At 36.7% G+C, this 19,826-nt stretch overlaps 1 protein-coding gene across 2 annotated transcripts in view; it reads right to left on the bottom strand.

Annotated features, from left to right (window-relative positions):
• Pex6 (peroxisomal biogenesis factor 6) overlaps nucleotides 1-19,826 on the bottom strand; it is a 338,534-nt gene that overhangs the window by 86,503 nt on the left and 232,205 nt on the right. For both annotated transcript variants that reach the window (XR_016548921.1, XM_090398889.1), the window contains exon 13: nucleotides 10,129-10,261. Coding sequence is in view for 1 of the 2 variants with exons in the window: in XM_090398889.1 (XP_090255015.1) it covers nucleotides 10,129-10,261 (133 nt within the window). In the remaining variant the exon portion in view is untranslated. The remainder of the gene's footprint in view (nucleotides 1-10,128; nucleotides 10,262-19,826) is intronic.

Here is a 19,826-nt window from a genome sequence, read left to right as displayed (position 1 = left end):
GATATTCTTCTTACACTGTTGGAGAATTTAGTTCTTTGGTGAAGAGGTGCAAGGAATGAAAGATGACCAATTGGAGCAGGTTTGGCGAGCATGCAGTTCGACTCTAAAAGAATGTTGAGCAGCTGTTGCTCGAACTCAAAATGGAAGGCATAATGGATGTTAGTTCTGCTGAACAATGGCCATGGAAATATTTGTAGAATAGACACAATGAAGAAATTATCTTCTATGGAAAAGTGGCTGAAGAGATTCCATAAGAGAAGTGTCATGAATCAACCAGACTGCCCATTTCTGAAGAGCATCAAAAATGCTTACAGAAGTCTTAGGTGTATCACTACAAACATGACAGCGGTATTCCAATGTTGGTTGGATTTGGGAATTATAAAGAGTAAGTAACTGTTAGCAGAGAAATACCATCTTGAGCAGAAAAAGATGCCAAGTATTCTGGAAACTGAAGATGCTATAGAAGATATAATTGTGCCAAGAAAGGTTTGAAGTAAGAGTCAGTCCAAGAAGAGAGATTTGATCTCACCTGTTGAGCTGAGCATTATCAAAAGTAAGCAGAGATCTAAGGTCATTTTTATAAGAAAACAAGCAAAACTGCTTTTTTAGAAGCACCAAAGTTGACTAGGTTTGCTTTCACTGCAATCAAGAATACTGTGGAGACCAGTAATCGGTGCACTTAATACAGATGATCTTGAAGCTTGAGCACTGCAAGGCTTGTTATACGAGAAGGACAAGTGGAGTATGTACTATTATCAAAACTATGAATAAGGTTTGCAGTTAATGAGAGCATTGTTTATATGTATATATCAGAAAGAGGGTGAGTGAAATGACAGAGCCTGAGGGACACCAATACTGAAGGAAAGTCTGAGGAGAGAGAACACTATCCACCATTACACATAGAGACCAACCTGAGAGAAAACTGGCAATTATTTACACAATAATCAAAGTAGTCTAAATGATGGTAATTTGATGAGAAGCCTTGTAGGTGTCAAAAGAAATGGCATCTCCAAATATTTCCATGGAATGAGTCCAAAGATATGTGATGTAGGCCAGGAGATCTCCTGTGAATCTAGAGTGGCAAAATCCATATACTGGTGATCACTAATCAGATAGCAGTTCTCCAAGTATTGAAGTAGTTGACTGTTGATAACCTTCACCATTACTTTAGACAAAACTGATTTGAAATCATATGTAAGAGTAAAGCTTGACAGAAAGGTTTATCTCCTTTTTTTGGGAAGGAGATGAGCTTTCTAACATGTTGAAAGGTAACTTGATGAGAAGCTGAGTACAGTGTAGTAAATAGATGATAAAGAACAGGTGTTAGTTCAGGTGCACATTCTCTTGAGCACAATTGGTGAGATTTCATTAGAACCAGCTGCCTTTATGATATCTAAGTTATTCAAGATTCTTCTGATGTTTTTGTGGAGGAAGGTCACAGGAGGCACGAGATGCAATGCTGTAGGCAAGGAAAGAGATCATTTGTAATGGTCATCTATGTTAGAGTGGTGGGAGAAGAACAAAGCCAAGACATTTGCCTAGTCTTTAGGGTTACAATGCTACTATTAGGGTGAGATTAAGGAGACAGCAGAGATGGATAAAAGTTGCACCCAACAGTTTTAGAGTGGGACCAGAATGTGTGACTGCCAGTGGCACAAGCAGCGAATTTTCTACATTTATCATTGTTGAATTTAGACTGTGCCATTTTAGTGGTGGTTTTACAAATGTTGTAGGCAACTGTGTAGGCTGTGAAAGAAGCTGGTGTTTTAGTCTCAAGCCACCCATGAAAGGCGGTTTATATTTCTTATACAGCCCTGACACACTTCTTGAGAATAGTTTAATGAAAACAGTTTTGGGAAATTTGAACTGAGTGAGGAATGAAAGATTCAATTACCATATAATATGGACGATTTCTGTAACAAGATCACAAGTTATCTGGATCAGAAGAATGAAAACAGTAGTCTGACCATGGAAAAGAGGAGTAATAGTCATGTAAGTCCTCCCGCTTGGCACTATTGTAATGCCAGATCATGTGAGGTTGTGAATGGCTGAAGGAAGTACATTCAAAAAAAGAGACGAAATGTAGATGAGACTGAAGTCTGAAATACAAGAGAAGCAATCACCTGAACAGAGTATCTGGAAGGAGAATTAGTTAATAAGAGGTCCAGAGTGTTCGATGAGTGAAGAGGATTGTCAGGAATTCTGATAAGGAGATGAATGATCTGTATTAAGTCATTGCTTACAGCAAAAATATCTGCCTATCTTTCAGCTTGGTTAGTAAAATTAGAAAAAGGGAGTCAATTAGAATTTTGGATACTGAAATCACCAAGGATGACTCACTGTTTGGAAATTTTGACTGGATGAAATCAAGCTTTGAAGATAGGAAGTTAAAGAAGTCAGAATGATTTTTAGAACTGGGATAAGAGTAGAGGTAGCAGATAAATGAAATAAAATGTGATAAAGAAAATTTAAGCAACAGAGATCAAAAAGGTGAGATTCTATGTTAGGCATCATTTGGCAAGGAATATTAGAACACACAAAAGCACAAGCAGCTCTCTTATAATGGAAGGTGTCATACAGAGTGTAATTTGGACAACAGTTAAGATGAACTAGGATTAATTTAGTAGAAATTTGGTTCAGTCAGAAACAAAATATCAGATTTGGATGACTGAAGATGATGATGCATGTCATTTAAGTTACTGTTGATGCTATGGATGTTGGTAAAGTGAATATAAAAGATTTTTTTTTGTGTATGTGATTTTTAAGTTAATTTTTTTTTTTTTTTGAATTTTTGAGGGAGGGGAAGGCATTTCAGAGATTAGAGACCACATATATGAGAGTACTGAGAAAAATTAGGGGCCTGAATAGATAGCATGAATGGCAGAATCATATTCAAAATGAAGGCATTAGGAAGAAACCCAACATTGTTTGCATTTAAAAATGTGTGAGCAAGGTAATCTAAGGTGGTAAAATACTTTAAAAAAATGTGAAGATGGTTAGCAAAACAGGTATTTGATTCCAAGTTGGCAAGAAAAAGCACCACTGCAAAACCATGGTCTAGGTGGATTGATTCAGTCTGAAATGCCTTAGAAGAATGAAATATTAGATATGACAGTAATGGAGTGGTGACAAATAATGATAATTTGAAGGAAAATTGTTTATAGAGGATTAATAATAATGCAAAGTTAATCATGTAGTGCTATCATAGTAGTCTGAACATCTCTTGAGAGTACATATCAGGAAATTGATGATGATGAATCTTGAGCTTGAGTTAGTAACTGCTGATTATGTTATCAACATAGATAATTAATGAAGTCAGCATTTTTTTTTTAAAAGTGAAATACACCAATGAACAGCTATTAGCTCATAGGAAGAAATTCTTATATATTCTTAACTTTGCCATGAAACTAAGAATAATGGTGAATATAATAATTCACCATTATTCTTAGTTTCATGGCAAAGTTAAGCATTAGATACTTTGAAAACACCTCCAGAAACCCCACTTGCAGCTTCTTTTCAAGTCACTTCAAGCTTCCAATAAGTAAAGTGGTGATGTCCTTCACTCACACTTTCAAAAAATCATCCATACCCACAACCTGGCAAAGGTTAGCCAAGTGATTAGTTAATCACACTAGGTTGTTCAATGTGGTAATGATTCCATATATCTGAAGAATACCTAACTTGCCAAGAAATTATATTCTAGCTCAATCCTTTATCCAAGTATAAGCAAACAAAGTTTGCAAGTGAAGTATCTTCGTTAAAAAGGTCAAAACTGGTCTGGAGTAGTGGCTCTTCTAATAATATATAGCATTGTAAAATTTTATCTCTCTTATTTATTTTTCGTATTGTACTCTTAATTCTTAATTGCAATTATGTGTGTGCCTAGTAAAATCCTTCTATAGTAAAACTTTATTTCTCTTAATTTCAATATTTTCTCTTGGCAGATCTTTACCTATAAGAATGATGCTAGTGGTTTGGAGGCCAAAGGGAATACTAATTATCAATGCCAATTCCTTTGTCTCAACACTGGTTCTAATTCCTTTTTCAGATTCAGGAAAAATTTATTTTTCACTGCGCCACCCCGAATTCTAGATTAACAAAGAGTGTAGCATCAAGGAACCAGAACACAGTTTAGCATACAATCTTACTTCACTATAAATTACTTTTGCAGTCATAGCCTCTCTATAAATTAATCTCCATATTTTATGAGAGTGGTCTGTATTTTATGAGAAAGTGCAATAGAGAAGAAGATCAGGCAAGTCATCAGTTAAACTTAAAAAGCAAAACATTCAATTCTTCAATTGAGACATCTTACACATTATGAATATACTCTGATTAAGTAATCTGCAATTGCTAAGGAATGAACATTAATGATTCAGATTCTTTATCATAGCATGCATAAGAAAGAACTTCATTTATAGTTTACAAATTCAACCTGATAGATCAAACTTATTCTTCAATACTAAGGACATTTGTTAACTGAATTACTAAGTTAGCTCCACGTGCTCTCAAACTATTTCATTCACAAAATTCTCATAATTACTCTATCAATAAAAGAAACAATCTCTAGGCTCCACATGCTCTCGCACTATTTCTTTCACAAAAATCTCATTATTATTCTATTATTAAATGAAACAATCTCTAGAGTCCTTCCTAAAGTTACAGACATTCTTCTTATACATATTTACTTATAAAAAACATAGACTGTACATTACCAACTGCTGGGGAACTATTTGGCCACTTCACATACCTCGTCTGGACAATTACTTTCGACTCCACGTTCATTCTACTTTTTCTTTGAGGCATTCTTCAAGGGTTCGAGCTGTATTTAACTCTGCCGCCGAAAATAGGTAGACGTTGTTCTCTGGTCAATCGGCTCAACATTGTAATGATATCTCCGTAAGCATCGGTGATTATCTTCTGCTGGGCTGATCGCCAATCGGTAAACTTTCGGGAATTTCACGACATAATTCCTCAGTCATTGTCTTGAATCTGCGTCGAAAACGGGGAATGAGAGGATGCCACGAGGAGGCTCCACACACAACAGCAAGACCGCAAGAAGGCACGAGATCCTGAGCGTAAGAGAGCATAAGAGGGTTCTTCTAGAAGCTGCACTATCGCACGCCACACGTTCACCCTACGTCATTGATTTCTCCTCCCCTATTTCCATATCATCCTACATCACCCACTACTCAGCGCCACACACGGAATCCTAACGTATTCTTCGGAGTGTAGGAGTGTGGGGGGGGGGACAGCTTGCTTACCAAAAGGGTGCACGTGTACCACTTGTTGCACGTGTTTAGATTCCGGCCACTTTCACTTAATCGGATTATCTTTTTCTCCCAGCAATTTATAAGTACTTACACAAAAGCAGTAAGGTTTAAAAAATTCAACAATTTACAATACTTTACATTATAACATAAATAAATGAAGGAGTCTCAGTTTAGTAACATTTTGGTAAATTACAAGAATTCAGTATATCTGATATATCAATAATTGATTCAAAATGCAAGCCCATGTTAAGTCTGTATGAAACGTGAATTAATTTAATTTTCATTCAGAACTTAACAAAGGCTTTCTCTCTCATCAAAAAAAATTTGTAAGAATTTTTTTTTGCTGTTGGTCCTTCCCGTGTATTCTCTGGGGGGGGGGGTCTTTTCTTGCAAGTGCTGCAATTTTTGTTGATGTTTTCTGTGCCTTTCTAGCAGTGATGTTTTGAAATTGCTCAGACGAGCGTTTCCTCCACTTATTCCTACTTCTTTGTTCATTTCCACCATTAAGTAATTCAATACAATTTACCTCTACAGATCTCGGACAATCGTCCTCCTAACTTTCTTCTGTATTAACTTGGTCTCTTGCTATTTTAATGCTCGAAATTTGATACATTTCAGGTTGAAAGTTTACTTCTTAGATTGAAGCATTTTGAGATTCAATCTGATTATTTTCAACAACTCCACATGTTCCATCTGTCTGCATGAGATCACCTTTACTCTGCATTCTTTCTTCATATGATTTCTCATTCCTATACCTATTTTTAACTTAATGATTCTCTCTACTAAACTGTTTCCTTCCCATGAGAAACATTTCGTTTCGAGAGAAATTACAAGAAAACTTGTACTTCTCTAGAAAGTTAGTTCCTAAAATTACCTGAAACAGTGGGCGGGATGTCTTAGGGAGGACTAGCAATTCTTGCCAAACACACATATTAAATTCAAGTAGGTATATTTTTACTCTAACTTTCTGTTTGCATAAACATAGCCGTTGATATCCCTGATATTCTGATTGGTTTCCTCAGATTAGAAATGCCTCGCATCGCCATATATGAGATTTTATTTCTTGAAAATAATTTCCTGAAATGACAGAGGCCTGGAAACCAGTATCTAACAACACGTTACAATGTGATCCTTGTATCGTGCCCTTAATTATCATCTTTGATTCTCTCAATTTTGTATAGCCTTTAATTCTCCTCTTATTATTACAGGGCACATATCCGAAATTTGATTCTTTGTTGTTTTTCCAGGATGGCCTTCTACTAGAAAAACAGTACTGGGCAATATGCCCAATCCTATCACATTTGAACATTTAGGGGGTTCCCTATGATCTCTTTGAGCATAACTATCCTGTGATTGAGATTTATGGATATTAGAATTTTGTTCAGTCATTGATTCTAACTTCATCATCACATTATCAATTCGGCTTAACATAGGCTGGTTCTGTCGTTCAACTTCTTGTCTTATTGTTTGATTGATCTTTTCTGCATGAAAGATATGAGGCTCTGAGGATTTGACCGAGATGGTCGCCAGCTGTTGTAATACAGTATTGAGTCGATCCATCACAGGCTGTTGTAATCGTTCCACCTCACACTTTATCATGGAATTCACTTCTTCCCTATTAATCTGATTCTTCTCTGTTATAAGGCCCTCACTGCAATCAGATACTTGATTAAATTTAATGGACTTCTGTCCGTCATTATTCCCTTGAATTCTAGATGCTCCTTTTTCCCTTTTATGCTCTTTTTCTGACTTATTGTTATTCTCCGAATTACTATTTTCCTTAATTACATTAATATGGCCTAATTTGGATGCGGGACAAATGTCGCCAAGCATCTGTTCTTTCTCTCTCACAGCATTGTAGCAATCCTCTAGGTTTGTCAGTCTTTTCTTATATGGTGTTTCTCGCAATTCAGATCTTAATCCCTGCTTGAAATGGAGGAAAACTGCCCAGTCTAGGTGAGGTCTATCCTCGCTAGAAATATTGAGACTGTTGGCTAGGGTTAGCAGACAATTATAATAGTCTGTTATGCGTTCCCTATCCTTTTGAGCGCTTCCTTGAAGTTTCCAAAGATTGGGTCCAATGTTCCTTGAGAATTGAGTTTTGAGAATTGCGAGATTAACGTTTCTTTAAACTTAGTATAATCAAGAGTTTCTTTCAGAATCGGGGAGGAATATAGGAAGTTCTTTGCTTTTCCCACTAACTTACTCCTAAGTAAAATTAGCAACTGAAAATCAGACCAATTTGCAAATTTTCTTAGTTTCTCGATATAGGAGAAAAAAGCTAAAACATCGTCAGTTTCCTCTCCAGAGAATTGCAGGAATACCTGTTGTGGATTCACCGTTCTGAAGAATTCGGTATCGTCCATACTTGTACTTGATGATAGTGCCACATTGATATACCAGTTACAATTTTCACAAATCTAATTTTCAAAATTTCTTAATATTAGGCTTGCCTGATTCACTCTATAACTTGCTCACTTTGATTTATTTAATTTTATGTACTTAGGTTAATAAATCAAATCCTGTCGGCTGCACCACTGTAAATTTTTATCTCTCTTATTTATTTTTCGTATTGTACTCTTAATTCTTAATTGCACTTATGTTTGTGCCCTAGTAAAATCCTTCTATAGTAAAACTTTATTTCTCTTAATTTCAATATTTTCTCTTGGCAGATCTTTACCTATAAGAACGATGCTAGTGGTTTGGGGAACAAAGGGAATACTAATGGTCAATGCCAATTCCTTTGTCTTAACACTGGTTCTAATTCCTTTTTCGGATTCAGGGAAAATTTATTTTTCACTGTACCATCCCAAATCCTAGATTAACAAAGAGTAGAATCAAGGAACCAGAACACAGTTTAGCACACAATTTTACTTCACTATAAATTAGTTTTGCAGTCGTAGCCTCTCTATAAATTAATCTCCCGCTGTGGTCTGTATTTTATGAGAAAGTGCAATAGAGAAGAAAATCAGGCAAGTCATTAATTTTTAAACTTAAAAAGCAAAACATTTAATTCTTCAAGTGAGACATCTTACACATTATGAATATACTCTGATTAAGTAATCTGCAATTGCTAAAGAATGATCGTTAATGATTCAGATTCTCTATCATAGCATGCATAACAAAGAACTTCATTTATAGTTTACAAATTCAACTTGATAGATCAAACTTATTCTTCAATACTAAGGACATTTGTTAACTGAATTACTAAGTTAGCTCCACGTGCTCTCAAACTATTTCATTCACAAAATTCTCATAATTACTCTATCAATAAAAGAAACAATCTCTAGGCTCCACATGCTCTCGCACTATTTCTTTCACAAAAATCTCATTATTATTCTATTATTAAATGAAACAATCTCTAGAGTCCTTCCTAAAGTTACAGACATTCTTCTTATACATATTTACTTATAAAAAACATAGACTGTACATTACCAACTGCTGGGGAACTATTTGGCCACTTCACATACCTCGTCTGGACAATTACTTTCGACTCCACGTTCATTCTACTTTTTCTTTGAGGCATTCTTCAAGGGTTCGAGCCGTATTTATCTCTGTCGCCGACAATAGGTAGACGCTGTTCTCTGGTCAATCGGCCCAGCATTGTAATGATATCTCCGTAAGCATCAGTGATTATCTTCTGCTGGGCTGATCGCCGATTGGTAAACTTTCGGGAATTTCATGCCATAATTCCTGTCATTGTCTCGAATCCGCATCGAAAACGGGGAACGAGAGGATGCCACGAGGAGGCTCCACACACAACAGCAAGACCGCAAGAAGGCAAGAGATTCAGAGCATAAGAAGAGGGTTCTTCTAGGCGCTGCACGACCTTTTAAATCGCGTGCCACACATTCACCCTACGTCATCGATTTCTCCTCCCCTATTTCCATATCACCCTATGTCATCCAGTACTCAGCGCCACACACGGAATCCTAACGTATTCTTTGGAGTGTAGGAGTGTGTGTGTGTGGGGGGGGGGGAACAGCTTGCTTACCAAAAGGGTGCACGTGTACTACTTGTTGCACGTGTTTAGATTCCAGCCACTTTTACTTAATCGGATTATCTTTTTCTCCCAGCAATTTATAAGTACTTACACAAAAGCAGTAAGGTTTAAACAATTGAGCAATTTACAATACTTTACATTATAACATAAATAAATGAAGGCGTCTCAGTTTAGTAATATTTTGGTAAATTACAAGAATTTAGTATATCTGATATATCAATAATTGATTCAAAATGCAAGCCCATGTTAAGTCTGTATGAAACGTGAATTAATTTAATTTAAGAGTTTCATTCAGAACTTAAAACAGCATTATTATACAGGTCTGAAAATATGTGTGCTTTGCATTATGGGATACTAAGGAATTAATGTGAAGTTATTAGTATACAAGTAGCCTAGTCATGAAGAGTCATGCCCAAACTTTGTTTCCTTATTATTATTACGGGCAACTCCAAGGAGTCCTTAGACACATCGAAGAATACGAGGCCCTAAAAATCATGTCAACAACTATTCAGCTTCCACACAGTATCTATCATACTTTGCCTTCAACCCACTCACAGTCAATGCACCCATAACAGACTGGCAACTTACTCCACTGATTCACCACTCTCCATGCAAAAAACCTAGTTCTAATTCTTTATGCTTTGATAAAGGATTAAACAAGAATATAATTTCCTGGCAAGTTTAATCTCATTTATAACCAAATGAAAAAAACTTTCTAAAGTTAAGGAAGTTATAAACAAAGAACCATAGCAACAATGCTACGTTAATGGAAATTAACTATATCAAACTATTTATTATAACAATTATTTGTTCCTATGAGTATGTTATAGTGAGAGTTGACTGTATACTAACCTTAGGAGCTCCAATTGCATGTGCATGGGCAGACTGTAATTCTTCCAGAGCACATAATAAATCTTGTTGAATAAGAGGTACACCAGCATGGCAAACATCTTTTTCTTCTTCTAAAGTGATATTGTACTGCTTTCTGAGAAAGAAATATTACTACTGTATTACCAAAAGAAATATTACTACTACTTAATAAAGCTAAAATTTTCATCCAAAAATATAATGCAAGACCACATGACAAATTATTTCCACTGTCTGCAGATGCTTGAAGAGTGTAGGAGTGAATGATACAATTATTTACAATGAGGAGGCAGGAGACTGATAAGCTACATATATTGAACACATTTTAAATATAATATGCAGGTATGAAAGGATATTAATAACCTCAACTTCAGGCCCCATCAAAAGCACTAAATATTCAGGCAGCTATCAATAAGCAAAAGAATGGATTGATAATAGTGAGGAATCATTTAGAATATACTTCACTCTGTTCTCTGTTAATTAGAACATAAGCACTTCACCTTACTTAAAACTGGAAAGATTTTTATTGATATTAAATTTTTATGAAGGATTTCTAATACAGCATCATTTAAAAAGATTTTTTTAACAGAAATAAAACTATAGAAAGATATCTTTTGTTACATTTGACTAATATTGTTTTGACTGGATCTCAAAACAGTTACGCTGGAAATATTTCTTAACAGATGTATTTACTTGAATATTTCCATAACTACAAAACTGTTGTCTGTCACTTATGAAAAATTACAATTCTCTTGTTTTATTTATGAGACTAAGATAATTGGATGTAATATGCAAGAAAAACAGTATTCCTTTAAAGTAAGGGCAATCAAAATTAAATTATCTCTGTTTAAGGCCCTGTGGAGCACCTGTATGATGTACTGAATGTAGATATAGTAATGTTTCTGTGTGTGTGTGTGAGAAAGAGGAGGAGGAAAGCAAACACAAACATAAGTAACACAGGGTATTATTTCTGGGACAATTCCCATGTTACTCCTCTAAGTCAATATTATTTTTATGGCTATTTAGCCTATTTTTGATTAGGAGTGCCCCTTTTATAATGTTATTGCTTTTTACTCAAATTTTAGGGCATTAGTGATGTTTTACATAGACAGATATATGAAGAATATGTAGAAGGAAAAATTCGGATATATTTTTGTAGGATGTCACTGGCTGTCTTCTTATTCAGCAGCATCCTGGCATATTATATATATATATAATATAAAAAGAAGGTTGACTGAAAGGAAGGGGAGGGTTGGAAAAAGTGCAGGTAGAGATGTGGAAGAATTATTGGTGAGTCAATAATTTGAAAATCTGGGTTTTTTTATATTAAAGGTGGGCAGAGAATACTTTGGTGGTGGTGGTGGGGGGGGGGTAGAAATTTTTTGGGGAAGGGGAAGGATATGATGGGATAAGATCAGGGATGGGAGTAATGAGGTGTGAGCTGTTTTGACAGTGTGTCGTCTTCGGAGCTAGTGGGGTAAGTGGAGGCTATGTCATGCCGGCTTGGTGTATTTCTTTTTGGCAAGGAAATTTGTAGACCACATTGAGGTGTTCTAATATTTCTTTGTCTGTGTGAGATTTTGTAGGTTTTAAAAGTGTTGCCAATTTTTGGTTTGTGGTGAACACTAGCTTATAGTCGGTGTGTTTGAAAATGTATTTGTAGACTTTGTATGTGTTCTGGATGTATGGCAGTTTGATGATTTTTTGTGTTGAGAAGTTTGTTTTGGTTTTGACAAGTTTTTGCTATTTTGTTGGTGTAATTTATTAACTGTGTTGATGTCACTTATACAGGTTCTACTATTAGATCTTTATGGGCAAGACTACAAGAACTGTGACTGCAACATCCCTATTCCAGAACATTTAAACCATAAAAAACGCAACCACCACAAGAAAAACGGAATACAAAGTACAGGGAAAACAGAAATAGCAGTCCATGCTCTTGAACAGAAACATACCCCACAAATCGACAAGGCCATAATAATAAATATACAAGAAAACAAAACAATGCTTAAAATATATCAGAAATGATAGCCATAAAATGTGATAAAAACTCAATAAACGTCCACCAGCCCTACATAATCTCTGAGAGTTGGAAGCTCCATAACATAAAAATTAGGTCATGACTCTGACCAATAGGAAATAACACATATACACCAAGCCGGCATGACATAATCTCCATCCCCCCCCCCCCCCCCAACACACACACACACAAACTCCGAAGACGACGCACTGCTGAAAAAACAGCTCACACCCTGTTACTCCCATCCCTGATATTATTCCATCATATCCTTCCCCTTCCCTAAAAAATTTATATTTTCACCCACCTCCTAAAGTATTCTCTGTCCACCTTTAATATAAAAAAAAACCGAGTTTTTCAAAAAGTTCACACACTCCTTGCTTCACCAATAATTCTCCCACTTCTCTCCAACCCCCTTCCTTTTATATTATATATATAATACACCGGGATGCTGCTGAATAAGAAGACAGCAAGCAACATCCTACAAAGAAGGTGTGTCCGAATTTTTCCTCCTACATATTCTTCATATATCTGTCTATATAAAACATCACTAATGCTCTAAAATTCGAGTAAAAAGTAATTACATTATAAAAGGAGGCACTTCTAAACAAAAATAGGCTAAATAGCCATAAAAATAATAAATAACACATTTTCATTCACTTCCATTATGCATTCACAGGCTGTACTGTTCAATGTGCAGCCTTCCCAATTTGCCACAAATTACATCCTTTTGCACAGTGTGTTCAGTGATAGAATGCAGCTGGATGGGACCGATGTTGTACACATGCTATATTATGCTATCGTTCAGTGTTGACAAATTATCAGGATGATCCCGATAAACCCTGTCTTTGAGAAATCAAAGAGCCAGAAGTCACGGGGGGAAATCAGGTGAACGACGCAGCTATGCAGTGGGAAACACATGGCTGATCACTCTGGCTTGTCAATAATTTGAAAAATCTGGGAAGTAATACTTCCCTCCTACTTCAAGAACTCTACTGGTTTTTAAAAAATAAACTAGACTTTCAAGAACATAAACGCTGAAGTTAACTTTGATAATATTTTTCTGATATACCATTTTGCTATTCACAGAATAAATTTTACCTGGACATTAATAAGTTAAATGACTATCAATAATTAAATTATAATCATCATAATCAAATTCTTGATAAGTACCCTCATGGGATGTACAGGATATTATCATAGTACCACATGAACAGTTTACATCATTAGTAACATTATTATTTTTTTTTTTTTTTTTATGCACCTCGAAGAACTCCATTAAATACAATTATCTTATGTATTTAATTAGAATTTAAGAATTAGGTATATAGAATACTGGAATTAATTGATTGTAATTCTAAAGAGAGTATGCATGTCAGATCTCCTTAAAGAGATAAAGTGAATTACTTGATATGCAAAATTTGAATCTCTTGTATATATTTATAGTAAATATTTAATTATTTTTATAATTGAGCATCATTCTTTAGAACACAACATGTTGATCCTTGAAGTCAATGTGCTATTACGGATACGAATTGGAAAGTTTTTAACCAACTAAATATGAAATTATATGTAATACATTGTTATCTTACTCCATGACTGAGTGCAACTAAAAGGGTGGATATATAAACAAGGTGGGGAATAACATAATTGAGTTTCAAATATAACAGTGATATTGCATGTAAATGGACTCATTGCAGGAGTATTACATATAATATATAAATGTATTACATATAATTAACTTATTTATTAGAGAACTTAACTTGGTAGTTTGTTTCACCTTCCCAGCTCTCCTTCCTTGCTTGCCTACTGGGGGTGGGGGGGGGGGGGGGTGGGGGGGGGGGGGGGTGGGGGGGGGGGGGGGTGGGGGGGGGGGGGGGTGGGGGGGGGGGGGGGTGGGGGGGGGGGGGGGTGGGGGGGGGGGGGGGTGGGGGGGGGGGGGGGTGGGGGGGGGGGGGGGTGGGGGGGGGGGGGGGTGGGGGGGGGGGGGGGTGGGGGGGGGGGGGGGTGGGGGGGGGGGGGGGTGGGGGGGGGGGGGGGTGGGGGGGGGGGGGGGTGGGGGGGGGGGGGGGTGGGGGGGGGGGGGGGTGGGGGGGGGGGGGGGTGGGGGGGGGGGGGGGTGGGGGGGGGGGGGGGTGGGGGGGGGGGGGGGTGGGGGGGGGGGGGGGTGGGGGGGGGGGGGGGTGGGGGGGGGGGGGGGTGGGGGGGGGGGGGGGTGGGGGGGGGGGGGGGTGGGGGGGGGGGGGGGTGGGGGGGGGGGGGGGTGGGGGGGGGGGGGGGTGGGGGGGGGGGGGGGTGGGGGGGGGGGGGATATTTATATTTTCATGAATTTTCATTTTCTGACTTGATTTATTTCTATGAAAAGGCCACTACTGTTTACAATTAAAAATTTTTTATAACTAATAAAAATAAGCTCAAAGCTATGTCATGGCATAAATCCCTGCAAGGGAAGAATGTTAGTAGTGCATGGAAGATAGTTAAGGGGCATCTAGGAAAGGCATATTAAATTGTATACCTAAGGTAAGGAGGTTATTTACTTCGAATGCTCTCCAGGGAAGCTCCAAATCTTCCTGTCCCTTTCATCATGCGTTCATAATCAGGGACTGTTGATATTGACTTTATATACACATCAAAACTCGTTTTATATTATCACTGTCATCCGAGCTAGTTTTCTGTTACAAATAAAAGTTTCGCATATACTTCACACATGAAAAAAAGCTTAAACAAGTTCATGTGGGGAGATAGTAATTTGCTTGCAGTGGTAAACAACACGCCCTCCCTAACAGCCACTATACTGCAGAGGCAATAAAAAAAAGTACTTTTATTATGCCAGTGAATTAGGTATGAGGAGTCTGTGTAATATATTTCTCAACAAATAGTGCAATTAGAGAGGTAACTGGAATAAAAACACACTAATTAATGAATCACATGTCCCCTCATACAGAAACTATGCTGTATAGACTGAAACAAAACTATATCTTGCATGGGCAAACACAGTATCTAACTAAAAACTATTGTTATTAATTAGATATGTGTGAGTGCGATTTCCCAAGGCAGCAATAAAATTCAACCAAACATGTTAAAATTCGTAAAAGTGTTTAAATATATATATATATAATGAATGTTATGGCAGTTTCACATATGGAATTCGGTTGAAGAGAGTTAGCATTTCAACTCAATTGTCAGCTATGCTTTTATCTTTCGGTTGTGCAATCTTAATACTGCACCAATCATATGCACGTTTTAATAACCTGCCTTTGGCATCTGTTTCGCGTTTGGCTTAATTACCTTAAAGGGAGAAAAATCACAAAAAAGAAAAAATGTTCCTGGTCCAGGGATTCCCTTATTCAGGTAATATTCACTAATTTCATGTTATCAGTCTGTGGTGTGCCAGTATCGGTAAGTGGTGATATTATTTGATCTATTCTACGTTAAAAAATTTAATCCTGTGTTTATTTTTTTTTATCAGCCATTAAGTGGCTGATAAAAAATAAAAAAAAATCCCGTGAACAATCAGAAGAAGCAGAAACAGACTCAAAAAAAAGGACAGTATTTCATATTTAACCAGAACAGCCCGCATAGTCTTCAGAACCAAACGGTAAGAGGCAAAAAATGTAATATTTGCATTTGATTTTTGCAATATTCTGTGTGTTTTGTATTGAATATAAATACAATAACTATTATAATAATATATCTCTCTCTTACGATTTTTTTTAGGGGGAGGGGCGTGAAATATTTTAATTTTTGGAAAGGGGGCCCTGACATCCAGAAGTTTGGGAAGCACTGTGCTAAGAGACATTTCTTTGAACTGTTGCTGATAGATTTAGAAGGAAATATAATAGTGTTTCATAAGTGTATCTTGAAAGAGAGTGAATTACGAATGTTCTTATTTAAATCTGAGATATATGTAAAATTTGAGTACGATTGTTAAAGAGAATTATAAATGGAATTTGATAAGTATTAAGAATAAAATTTAAGTGATTAGAGTAGAAAAGTGAGACTAAGTGAATAAAAAAAAAAAAAAAAAAAAAAAAAAAAAAATCAGCTAATGCCTTTTTATTCCTGTATACGGGAGTAGGCGAGGCCATTTAGCCCTATCTAACTTTTGGAGACTGAGTGGGCAGTTCAATCTCCTCTGGTACCCAATCAGAGACAGATGGCCCAAAGCTATCACTAATTAAGTGGTACGCAGTGAAGAGAGACGGCTCAAATGTGCTGCCATCTCGTGGTCCCTAACCCTAACACAATATATTTAATGTCTGAAATAATGTGGGTTCTACGGTCGATTTTCTTGAGTTTACAGGACGAAAAACCCGAGTTTCCGGGAGGAAAAACCTGCTTGCCCGTACCAGAGATCGACTAACTCGGGAACCGGTCGAAAAAAGGCTTAGAAAAATTTCCTCTAGTCGCCGACTAGACTCGAAATGAAGTCTTCCTTCGTGCGGCCAAGCGCGGTGGTGTTAAAACGCCACATCCACTGAGCTACACAGGCTCTACTAAGTGAATAAATGTTAGTATTTATGTTTCTAAGATAGAAATTCTTGAAAAGGGATAATTAACTGTATGTACAAGTGTTAATGTTGTATTTAAAATTTAGTTGAATGATTAACAAAGTGCTTCTAAGTGTAATATATGATTTCTAACTGTAATTAAAATGTTTTGTTTTAACGTGAATGTTGTCTTGCCTGTTCTTGATCCTACTGCACTTGCTCATTAAGATATAACGAACCACAAAAGGGTGGGAAACTGTATAATATAAGGTCATGACTGCAAGTTGTAAATTTATAGCTGAGAAGAGTGAACGCTGACTGGTTTCTAACTCCTTGGTCCTACATTTTAGTATATCCTAGGATTCAGGGTGGCACAGCGTATACAAATAAATTTTCCCTGAATTTAAAAGGGGAGATAGAACCAGTGCTGAAACAAAGAAATAGGCATCTGCCATTTACACTTCTTTGTCTCACAAAACAACAGCTTCATTCTTATCAGGGATTCGGCCAGTAGTGATATTGATAAGAAGGGATTAACCTGGAAATAATAAGTGTGGGATAAAAGTAAAAGTTATAATATATATATAGTTGTGATGGAGATAAGAAAGGGCACATTAAGGATAGGATACGACACAACAATAAGGAAGTTATTGTTCCACTCTATAAGGCATTAATAAGGCCACATTTGGACTATTGTGCACAGATCTGGTCGCCAGGATTTCTTGGTGATGTGGAAGTGGTGGAGAGGATTCAGAGGTGGGTTACAAAGATTGTTGCAGGTCTGTGGGATGTTCCCTATGAGGATAGATTGATGATCTGTGGGCTCCAAAAACTTGCTGATAGACGTAGGAGAGGAGATATGATAGAGGTATTTAAATGGTTAAAGGGATTTTACAGGATTGATACTGATGATATTTTTAAGACCAGTGAAGGATGTGAGAGAACGAGGGGCCATCCCTGGAGATTGTGTAAGAGTGTGGTTAACAAGGGTGTTAGGACCAGATTTTTTACTTGGAGGGTTGTGAATGGGTGGAATGCTTTGCCAGAGGTGGTTGTGAATGCTTCAACTGTGAATGAATTTAAGGAGAGGTATGACAGATATTGTGTAAATAATGGTTAGTGTGTCAATGTCGGGTCTCCTGCGATGAGTCTTTTGGCCCCATGGAGACACCGTTAAAATTTTTTTTTTTTTTTTTTATTGTTCTTTCAAATATTTACATATGTACAAAGATCATCTATTCAGTATATTATTTTACAAGGTTCAGCACTTTGTGCTACATATAATGAGATTTAAATAGTAATGATGATAACAGTTTTTTTTTTTTTTTTTATATAAAAATCATAATAATAATTTACAATTATATTGTTCAGAATTACATAAGTTGTATAATATTACATGTTGTAGTTTACTATTTTTTTTTTTCCCAAGTTTGAAAAGGTGTGATTATACAACAGTATTATCTTAATAATAATAATTTCTTTCATTAATTTGTATTGTATTATTTATAATGTTATGGAACAAGATTAACAGATCGCATTATACGTGGACATGGCATTTTAGGGCTAGTTTTCAAACAAAATTTCTAGTTCGCATTATACGCAATAATATATGGTAGGTTACAAATAAAGCATTTGTTCAAAAACTAGAGACAACAGATATGAGAGTTCAATTGCATAATCATATTAAAATTGAAGATATTAGAAAGGAACTTGAAGTGCTAATACCATACGTGGCCATACCATCTAAGGTGGTATGGCCACGTAAATAGAATGGATGAGGAAAGGTAAGTGAAACAGGTGTTTGATACTAAGATGGCAAGAAAGAAACCTAGAGGAAGAGCAAGGTCCAGGTGGACTGATTCAGTTAAAAGTGTCTTGGAAGAATGAAATGTTAGATATGACAATATTGGAGTGATAACAAGTAATAGACTAATTTGGAGGAAAATTATGGATAAGAGAATAATAATAATGTAAACTTAATCATGTAGTGTTGTTATAGTAACCTGAACATCCCTTGGGGGAGTATATATCAGGAAATTAATGATGATGAGGTATGAAGGGTTAATCAGGTAAGAGGTAGATGGATGAATAATATCATTAAGCATGAGCTTCAGAAAAAGAAAATGTTGTGGAGAATATATAAGGAGAAAAGTGACCAGTAAATACAGGAACAGTACAAGGGTCATGCAAAAAAAAAAGGTGACCACTATGCTAAGGAAGGCAAAATCAGATCGCAAGAAGAAACTAGCCAAGTAGGCCAAAGGAAATCCCAAAGAGTTCTTTCGCTATGTGGCAAGTAAGAGGAAAAATGACTATGGAAGAATAACCTTAATCATTGCTGATGTCATGAGGTTACAAAAGCAGATAAAATACTTGAGTTACTGAGTGACCACTTTGCAAGGGTATATCATACAAGAGAGATTAATACTGTGACAAATGTGACAGACTTATGTGGGAACAGACGTGGATGAAGTGGAGGTTCTCAGGATATTGCAGAATCTCAATATAAATACAACTGTGTGATTAAATGGGATATCAGCTTTTGTTTTGCAGCCTCAGCTCTGGTCTAGTTCTAAAGGAATGGAAACAGGGCAAAATAATTTCCTTGCATAAGGGTATGCAAGGACTAAGACTAGTAGCAAATTATACACCAATCAGTATTCCAGAAGTGGTGGTAAAAGTATTGGAAACCTTGGTCAAGAAGAGAATTCAGGAATGGTGAAAAAGAATATATTACTCTATGAGGGGCAACATGGCTTTGTGAAGGGTTGGTTGTACCTTAGTAATTGACTAACTTTTTATAACAGAGTGATGACAGCTGAACTGGATAGAGGAAATGACTATGCGATCATTCTGCTGGATTTTGCAAAGGCATTTGACAGAATACAATGGAATGCTGTTATGCAAATTAGGACAAAAGGAGATGGATATGACACTGGTTATGTGGATAAGAAGGTAGTTGCTGGATGAATATCAAAAAATGTTATGTGGAGGAGCAGAATCCAGGTGAAAGCTGGTGACTATTGGTGTGCTGCAAGGTTCAGTGCTAGGACCACTGCTGTTTAATTTGTACATAAATGATATAGAAAATAACCTGAAAGGAAAATTCAGTTGTTTGCTGATGATGCAAAGTTAGGTATAGTACTAGTGAATCAAGGCAATGTGGGGAGCTTGCA

This window comes from Typopeltis vanoorti, chromosome 10, assembly GCF_054136105.1.
Source record: "Typopeltis vanoorti isolate ZY-2024b chromosome 10, IOZ_Tvanoo_1.0, whole genome shotgun sequence".
Classification (NCBI taxonomy): domain Eukaryota; kingdom Metazoa; phylum Arthropoda; class Arachnida; order Uropygi; family Thelyphonidae; genus Typopeltis; species Typopeltis vanoorti.
This window is presented reverse-complemented; position numbering and strand designations above follow the sequence as displayed.